This window comes from Barbus barbus (genome assembly GCF_936440315.1).
Source record: "Barbus barbus genome assembly, chromosome: 45".
In the NCBI taxonomy this organism is placed as follows: Eukaryota; Metazoa; Chordata; class Actinopteri; order Cypriniformes; family Cyprinidae; genus Barbus; species Barbus barbus.
The window spans coordinates 17026794-17036313 of record NC_136723.1 but is presented as its reverse complement, the minus strand read 5'-3'; the positions used below and the strand labels follow the sequence as shown (position 1 = coordinate 17036313).

Sequence of the window (9520 nt, the reverse complement as noted above, 5' to 3'; positions counted from 1 at the left end):
TTTGAAGGAATTAAAATGACATTGGTGGTCTTTCTATCATTATTTTATAAGATACGGTGTTTTGTTTCATGGATAATATTTAAGTGGCAACAAGTTCAATTACATTAAAAGCAGTCTGAGACACACTTAGGTTATTTTATATTATTTGGAATATTTGTTATAATATTGCCAAGAATATAAAGTGCTTAAAGTATTGAAATAGACCATGAGGAATACAGACAGGGTGAGGTAATAAAAATAAGGGAGTAATAAAAGATAAAAGGATGAATTCATATATAAATGTACAAAAAGTATAATGTTTAGATAATAATAAAAATGTAATTTTATCTAACGCGGTGAATGTCATTGGCAAATTAGTTAAAGAAAATTAGTACGACAACATCACTGCATAAAACGTGTTTGTGTGCATTACCATCTCTGTGTCATTTGAATGAATAATCAATAGATAATTTAGTCGGTCAGCCAAAAGCGGTCTACGTAAACCATCATCGGGGAAAGCTGATAGAAATCAAGTATCACGCGAATCTGACCCCTCGGAAACATGCTCTTTGTTGTCTAGGTAAGCATGGGCGTGGGGCTACTTTTACAACTCGGGGTGGGCGGAGCCTCAGGTCCCTGCGCGACCACTGATTGGATCAGATTTCAGCCCAGTGACTGAGAGGGGATTTTCTAGCAAATAAGAAACGCCCTCACCCCGTGCCGCGAAACTAACTTCCAACAACAAATATGAGAGACTCGGCAGTCAGACACTCACTCACTTCTCTCTCACATACAGAGAGGTGCTGGAAGCTTTAACTCCGCATGTTAACAAGACGTTCTGGTCATTTGATTTAGGTTAGGACCGAGTGGCTTTATTCGTTATCCCATGACGAATGCGTAAAACTATTACAATCTTATAGTTTGCTGAAAGTCAGCTGAGCCGAACAGGTGGTGCGCGTGTGAGGGTTTAGTATTAGGGACAGGGATTCAGACGTCCCATTCTCAAACAGTAGATTCAGAGGACAACAGGTTTTGCTCAACAGGCGCAGGGATGCCCGATGCAGGAACAGACATGGGGACGGACAGCAGGAGGATTTGGGGGTTGAAAACTCCTCTGGCACCCGCAGGAACGGAACACACCCCTCCTACTTCTCTGAGTAGCGGTCTTCAAGCTGACATCCTCCGAAATTTTTACCACACGAAAAGAGTTGGGAATTATCTGGTCGGGAAGAAACTGGGAGAGGGCTCGTTCGCCAAAGTGCGAGAGGGGCTTCACGCGATCACCGGCGAGAGGGTGAGAAGAGCCAGTGTGCCTTTGACGCACTGTTAGCTTATTATATCTAAATGACACTGTAAAATCGCATATTGATAGTGTTTTCAATATACAGGTATACGATTTGTTTATATCATTCTGTAAGCAAATGAAAAGAAAAGCACAAAACATCCAGTCAATATGCATTAGTCTGAATCCATCCAAGACCACGACTGTTGCATTTGTTATTTACTGCATTTAGTTAATCTATTTATTCATATGATTGTCTGAATAAGAAATGGTTAACAGTAAAAATAACACAACTGAAACCTATATATGACTTGAATGCTGTTGCATTCTACAGATCTATTTGTTCATATCATTGTATGATTATGAAAATGACCACCAATGTAAGTTAAAGAGAAATTACATCTGTCTAAATTGTTTTGGTCACCTGACCCCCCCTCCCCTCCCCTCCCCTCAGTGTCTATGGCAGGCAAAGGTAGTCTATGGACCATGACTTGAATGCCTTGTAATATGTTATTTAGTGATTAATTCTAATGTCATTGAACGAGTTAAAAGCTTAAGTCAGTTTATGTTTTCTTTGGGTGGCAAGAATGTCAGAAACACCATCCCCTGATCATCAGGTTGAGTTGTTTCTCACTGGTCTCATGTTCCTCATCACGAAAATTAAATTAGGTACCGGAGACAATCCTTGAGCCTGTTTGCATTCAGGTGTCTTTATTAATCTCCGATTACCCCAGAGAAAGTGTGGAGCCATTCAGAATATTTATAATGAATAATAGTTTTTCACTTTCACATATCAGCAAAAGGTATGCTCAGTATGCGGAATCTAGTGTTTATTTATTAACATTTGTTTGTTGACTCTGCATGGCTTTTTCTCTGTGAGTGGGGCGTGATTTTCTTTAGAACTGGCTGCGGTGTTCTTTGGAATGACATTCTATCGGCTGTAGCTGGTATTCGCATGTAGAAAAAAAAAAGTTGATTGCACTTCCAGTGAATGACCTGAAATACCTTCTTAGCATATTAGGGATTTGTTCAGCCTTCTTGCCTCCTGCAAACGCTAGCAATCACAAAGAGAAGGGAGGCTGCCTCGTGCTCCTCTTGTCTCCTGCCTCGCTCTCGTTCTCTGACATCACCTAGAAAAACAGACAGGGTGGGGTGGGGCTCACGATCGGTGGGCAATAGCACATGCTTCCCCCATGTATGTCGTGAGCATATCTAACCCACTTTCACCCTCATGGCCTTTGTCTGCCTGAGAGAAAAACAACATGTTAGTCTGAGGCTCTGCCCCCCCCCCCCCCCCACCGCCCCCTTTAACCATTAACCACCAATGCCCCCCATCAACAATGCTGGCAAAACACGGTGGTTAAGATCCAGTAATGCAGGATTAGTATTTTAGGAGATTGTTTAGGGAAGGGATTATTTCCTTTTTTCTTGGTACATCTTTTAACATGCACCTCAGCTGAAGTAATTGATCCAATTATCTTCTCAATTGGCCATGTATGACCGGTTTGCTCAACAGTTTCTTTTTGTTCCTAATGATTTGTAGTTGCACGGCAGGTCACCTCTTGAACCCTCCTCGGGTCACGCTCGGAGGGCTGTTTTATCAAGGCTATTGTTACAGCATACAGAGGGACTTTCAATCCAGGACAAAGAAATCCTGTTTGAAAAAGAACAAAGACTCTCCCCTCCCACCTTAATCAAAAATAACAATAAAATGAAATTATGCTAATGCTTTTATATACATTGTATATTACCGTGAAAAAAAAAATTCTTTGGGTGTGGGGGGTCTGTGTTTGACTCAATGTTTATACAGCATTAGTCGTTTACGGCATGTTGGTGACAAATGGGTGGCATTAACAAGCCATTTGGAGATTCTTCCTTCAATTGGAGGTGTTCCAATGGCTACACATCGGTCATTTGTCCTTATCCCTCCCCCACCAAGTCCTCTACCGGATCTCAGGTTCGAACATTCAACCCTTGAGACGTGAGGAGACAGGCAAATAAGAATCCCGTCTGGCTTGCCTCACCTGTTCAGGGCTGTTAGAACAATTCTGTACATCCACAGAACACAGATGTGTTTTATATATTGACTAAATCTTCTTTTTAATTTTTTCCCACAGGTGGCAGTGAAAGTTATTGACAAGAAGAAGGCCAAAAAGGACTCATATGTCAAAAAGAACTTGTATCGTGAAGGACGTATTCAGCAGATGATCCGGCATCCCAACATCACCCAACTGCTGGACATCCTGGAGACGGAGAACAGCTACTATCTCGTCATGGAGCTCTGCCCTGGTGGAAACCTCATGAACCATTTTTATGAGAAGAAAAGGCTGGAAGAAAAAGAAGCCCAGAAATATGTACGCCAGCTAGTCATGGCGGTGGAGCACCTGCACAGGGAAGGAGTTGTTCACAGGTGAGAAACGAAGTGTGAGGTTTTCGAAAGTGAACATTAAATGATACTTTCCAAAGAAACAAAGAATAGTGAATTAATTCTGAAACCATGGGTTGATACTCCAGAGAATATTGTGTCTTTGTTTTAGCTCAGATGGCTGGTTTGATAAATTAAGGTTGTTTAAATACATTTTTCTGTCTTAATTTCAACAGAGACTTAAAGATTGAAAATTTCCTCCTTGATGAACAAGACAACATAAAGCTGATCGGTAAGCACCGTCCGAGATCTACATTATGCAAGGTTTTTAAATGCTACTCAAAGAACAGCACAAAGTCTCAATGACTCCCAATGACACAAAGTGACATAGAAGTGTTCATCTTTAGCATGTGGTGAGGACTGATTGAGCAATCAGTATCTCATTAAAAACAAATGACCTCTCACCTCTTTGTGAGATGGTTGACAAACGCATGGCTTTTATTTAGCAGCTGTGTGTGACAGACGGGGTTAGTGTTGGGCAGCCATAAACCCTTTTGCAACCCTCCAAGTGGGAAGGTCAGTCCCTCTATGAGAAAGTACATGCAATTACCCTATCCCTGTTTCCCCTATACAGATTTTGGACTTAGTAACTGTGCGGGCATTCTGGGATACTCTGATCCCTTCAGCACACAGTGTGGCAGCCCAGCATACGCCGCCCCTGAGCTTCTCTCAAGACAGAATTACGGGCCCAAAGTGGATGTCTGGTCAATGTGAGTTCAAGAAATGTGAAGTACCATGTTCTAAATTTGCATTTGTTAAATTTTTCTGACTTTGACTCTGTGTATGTGTTTCAATGTAGAGGGGTGAACATGTATGCTATGCTGACCGGTACCCTACCGTTCACCGTGGAGCCATTTAGCCTGAAAGCCCTGCATCAGAAGATGGTGGACAAGGATATGAACCCTCTACCTCCATATATCTCTTCAGGTATTGAAATAACTGCATCTCTGAGATTCCCAAAGGTTCTTTATGACCACAAAGGTCGCATTGAAACAAGAACAAGCTACTATTACATGCTAAAAATAAGCTTGTGTCCTCCTACCAATTAGGTTCTAATGGGCATCATGCTCCAAATGTTGAGCATGAATGCAGTCTTTGTCAAACTGCACCTTTTTTAGTCCAGTATGATGCTTTTGAATGCTAAATTTAAAACAATAGGGAGGATCTGGTGCCCATTGGTGTTTTAAATATCTCCGGTGATGAAAGCCAAATCTTAATAAAGCAGAGAATCTTCATGATCCAATGACTTTTCTCATGCTATTTTGTAACCAGTTGGCAGCAACACAAAACCTGCTTGACATAAAAAAAACATGCTCCAGTGCCAACACAATCACATGCAAAAAAAATTCCAGTGAAATCATTATGTAGGTAATGCATTTGATCCTTATTAGTTCTGTCGGTGAGGTTTGCGCATTTACCTTTAACCATCATATTTTTTTTTTTTAATTACAACATACTCAAGAAGTCATACTTAGAATTCTCAGTGCAGTGTCGTTGGCTCATAAACACAATGTTTACTGCAAACATGCCAGACAAGTGACAACTTATTTTTTCACAAGAAAAACTGTTTTTAGTCACAAGGAATTCTTTTCTTTGTTCAGATTTCTTATCAGCATCTATTAACCTTCAACAGAAGTAAGGTGTTTCCATAGTATATACCTTATCTCATCTTTGTTCTTCGTTGACTGATATGGTGCAAGCAGAATTCCAGATAAAAATAGTTTGAGAAGAGGATACAGTAAACATTATGGTTAATCGCATTATGTTTTCCATTGCATTACACTTACATGATTGTTCTCATTAACAGGTGGTTCATTCACTACTAAATCTGTGACTGGATATATTAATACACGATGATGCAGTGTTGAAATGAGATTAGCCTCATTATATAACACCTGTATTTAGCGTCTCAAGGACGCAAGGATGTGCACTCATTCTTTGACTTATGTAATATGTAGGAGAAAGGCTGAATAATCTTCATCACAACATAATGTGTTTTTCCTAATAAATAATGATTGATTTGTCCTAATAAATCTGTTAAACACAGCGACTGATCAAGGACCTTTATATTTTCTTAAAGAAAGATAGCACAAAGGCCTCACGTCTTCCTGTCTGTGTTCACAGCTGCCACCAGTCTGCTGAAGAAACTTCTCGAGCCTAACCCCGACAAGAGACCCAACATCCACCAAGTGATGCCTGACCCATGGCTGCAGTTGGGAAACCCTCACACTGGAGTTCCTTACTTAAATAGGTTAGTCACCTAATATGCTTGCAGATCAAAGTCAAATCTTGTCTCTTAGATCTTATATGACTTATTATGGCCTAAAATATTTTGTTGTAACTTTCAGGATTCACATTGAGGAGATCAACCACACGGTTCTGCTCCACATGACAGAGAAAATGGGTTACAAACACAGTGAGGTTCTGAGCGCGGTGCTCACTAACAAAGCTTGCCACACGCTGACTGTGTATTTCCTCCTCAACAACAAGATGAAGAGACTCTCAAAAGAGTACAGGGTAAGTTGGAGAAAACAATGACATCAACATGTCCTCCCATAGAACATTTCAGTTCCGTCTCATGAGTTTAACATTGTCTGGTTCTCACAGGAGAAGCAGTACAACATGAAGAAGGAGAAAAAGAGTGAGCTGTTACAGACTCAATGGAGGAAGCGCGTTGAGAAGATTACGATTCCACCCAAGCAGACGCCCGTGTATCTCGCTGTGAACAAAGGTCCCACCAAGGAGAAGAAGCACATAAATGGTGAGAGCCTCAAACTAGACTATAGACACAGTACAACATAGACATGCATGAACCAATCATGTGGTTATGATTTGATTTGGCACACAACTGATATGTGATTTAGGAGTATGTGACAATAATGGTCTGTGAATGAGAATAAATACTACATATACGGTACAGGTATAAATGGTACAAATTAAATATAGCTCTTTATTGAAGGCAGTTTTAAAATAAGCTCTGATACCTGAGGGATAATTCCAAAATATTTAATTGGAAAACAGGGTGACAGTAAATCAAACTAGTAAACCCTTTAGGGCTGTTCAGGTTGTTATCACGTAGAAAGATCACTGAAGTTTGAAGATTAGAGATGACTGCACCAGTCACATATAAGACATGTATAGAAAACCTGTTCCACTCACTCTTACTTCCTTGTTTGCCAAGCCATGTGACTATACTGAAGTATTCAGAGCCTCAAAGATGCTTTAACTCAATATAACATGGAACATAGTACATTGAATTGGAAATTGCAAAATCAAGTGGGTTCTATGTTTTGCCTGATTTTCCTTTTATAGTCAAGAAGTCAAAAAAAAAAAAAAAAAAACATCTTCTCTTAAAGCAATTTAAAATGTCAAGTGCTAAACCTCAAAAGACATTCTCTAGCCCAGCAGGCTTTCACTTTCTGTATGACAGAATAATGGAAATATGAATAGAAAATATATCAGCATACTGTTTAGTAATTGCTTGTACAAATAACACAAGAGCTGGATCTGTTCTGAATCAAATTCTTTCCTCTCTCATTTTCAGGTCTTCTGAAAGCTGTGACTGGAGGTTTTAAAGATGTTTACTCAGGACGTAATGGTTGCATCACCTCATCCTCTCTGGAGTACATGGAGATCCACCCCCTGTACCCGACCCCACAGTCGACCCCAACCCATCCTACACCCGAGACACAGCCGGACCAGAAAGGTAGCTCCAAAGATTCCCCAAAAGCTGTCAACGTCCCCGCTCGCCCACCTTCCTCCCTTGGCGCTCATTCCTGGGCTTCCGCAAGCAAGGAAATGAGCAAAGACACTCCTCCATCACCATGGTACAAGCTGACCAACGGAGAGCTTTCTCCACCTCGACACGTGTCTGCTTTTCAGCCCGATAGCTCTTACTTGAAGAAGGCCACGATCCCAAGCATACCTTTTCTCATCGTCAAACCTCAACCCAAGAAAGCTTCAGAGCTTCAGAGCTAGCATTGTGGCTAGCGATGAACCCGACAGCCCACTTTTTCTCATCATCAAACCTCAACCCAAGAAATGTCCTCCCGCTTCAGAGTGGTCGAGCTCCTCAGAGTGAAGCAGTATCCTGCCTAGCAGCAGGGGTAGCGATGAACCCGACAGCCCTCAGCACCGCATCAAGTTCCCTTCCATGGGCATCGGGCAAATTTTAAAGAAATAGTTTCAGCTGCCCCCGTTCAAGCCAGAGCGTGTGGTGGAAGTGGAGTCTCCAACTCCCTACCATATGCAAACTCTGATCTGTGCCACAGGGGCTCTCAAAACCCTGTGCTGAGAAAAATACATTTTAGATTATATAAAGTCAGATGTATGCAGTAATGGGGCTTGAAAACGAAAAAAAAAGTCAATCAGTTCACTCCGAGCAGAATCTATATTTTAACGTTTCCGTTCCTGCGTTCCTCTGTATTATTACCGTACTGAAACCGGTTCGAGTAGAAAAAATAACGGTTAATACCGTTATTTTTTTAAGTTGTCTTTGCCTATAATAATAATAATAATAATAATAATAATAATAAAGTACAGTGTTTTCTTTACACATAAAGAAAAAGAAAGGAAAAAATCCGCTTAGTCACAGCCAATACAGCATCATCTTTTCTAGATTTTTAAATTTCTAAATGTAGGCTACTAAACAAAAGAAAAAAATCCATTAATGCTTTAAAGACATTAAAGTATTTTTTTTAAGATATTTAAAAATGTTTGCTGCAAATTGTAAAAAAAAAAAAAAGTTACTTGTATAAAATTGCGTAAAAAAACAAAGACTAAGCCCATTTTATTAGGTTATTATTCAGAAATGATAAAGGCTAAAATGCCGGTAAATCAAAAATGTTTACAAACATAAACACAGTTATTAGTTTCTCTCCACAACAAATCCTCTAAACTTAAGGCTGCTATAAAAGGCTATAAAAATGTAAATCCAAAAAACTGATGCCTACCTCTCTCACTCGGCACGAATCCAAATGTTTCCATGTTCTCGATGTATACTAAAATATTATTTATTGGCTTTTACTTTCATCTACGTAAAACATCATCATTCACATCGGCAATATCGGCACAGTGAGGCGGTGGTCACACTGAACGCAACGGATTCGACAACGGAGCGCTGACACTTTTTACACATTCCTTTAACTGTATTTTATTTTGATAATGAACTGGCTGCAATGTCACAAAATGTCTTTGTGCGCGTGAGGCGCCAGCGCGATATGGTCATAACAACGCTGGTTGGTTATACAGATGCAAGACATCATTCAAAACTGTCAAGCTATTGCAAAACAAATAAAACTGTAAAATAAAATTGTAAAGCTTTTGCAAAATAAAGAAAACTACTTTCTGCCGTCTCGTTTTCCTTTCCGAGAACGTTGGAATGCGTCACAATGAACCGTAGGCCTAACTCAGCATTTTTGTTTTTTCTTTCGTTTTGTTAATCTGTCAATGATTTACGTGAAATATATTTAGTGTATAGGCATATATATTCCTTTTTATGCAAGCCTATAGTTTTATTCTGTTTTCTCCGTTCACAGAAGCGCCGCATGTGCGTAAGATCTGTTGAATCCATCTTACACTGTCGTCGGATAAACTCTAACGCCGGTGTTCTGACGATTTATGCTACTCTGTCAGATTTTGCTACCTCCCATTAAAACAGATGGTAGCAGAATTTATTGCCATTGCGACTAGAGTTCACAGCTGATCGCGGGCGGGCATTTCACTCGCTGAATGCGTTAGCATCACATTTGCATAGTCAGTACAACTTGAATTCCTGATTGGTTGACAGCAAATTTCAAATATTAAATGGAACGATAAAATAACGTTATTAACTG

General features: G+C 40.1%; 1 protein-coding gene across 1 annotated transcript; it reads left to right on the top strand.

Annotated features, from left to right (window-relative positions):
- The first annotated feature begins 703 nt into the window (after positions 1-703).
- LOC306863917 (hormonally up-regulated neu tumor-associated kinase homolog A-like) lies at positions 704-8033 on the top strand. Its single transcript, XM_079407512.1, has 9 exons — positions 704-1273; positions 3379-3671; positions 3863-3918; positions 4261-4396; positions 4486-4613; positions 5811-5937; positions 6035-6203; positions 6294-6447; positions 7231-8033. The coding sequence occupies exons 1-9, from the start codon at positions 1031-1033 to the stop codon at positions 7662-7664; spliced, it is 1740 nt and encodes a 579-aa protein (XP_079263638.1). The 5' UTR covers positions 704-1030; the 3' UTR covers positions 7665-8033.
- Positions 8034-9520: the final 1487 nt, after the last annotated feature.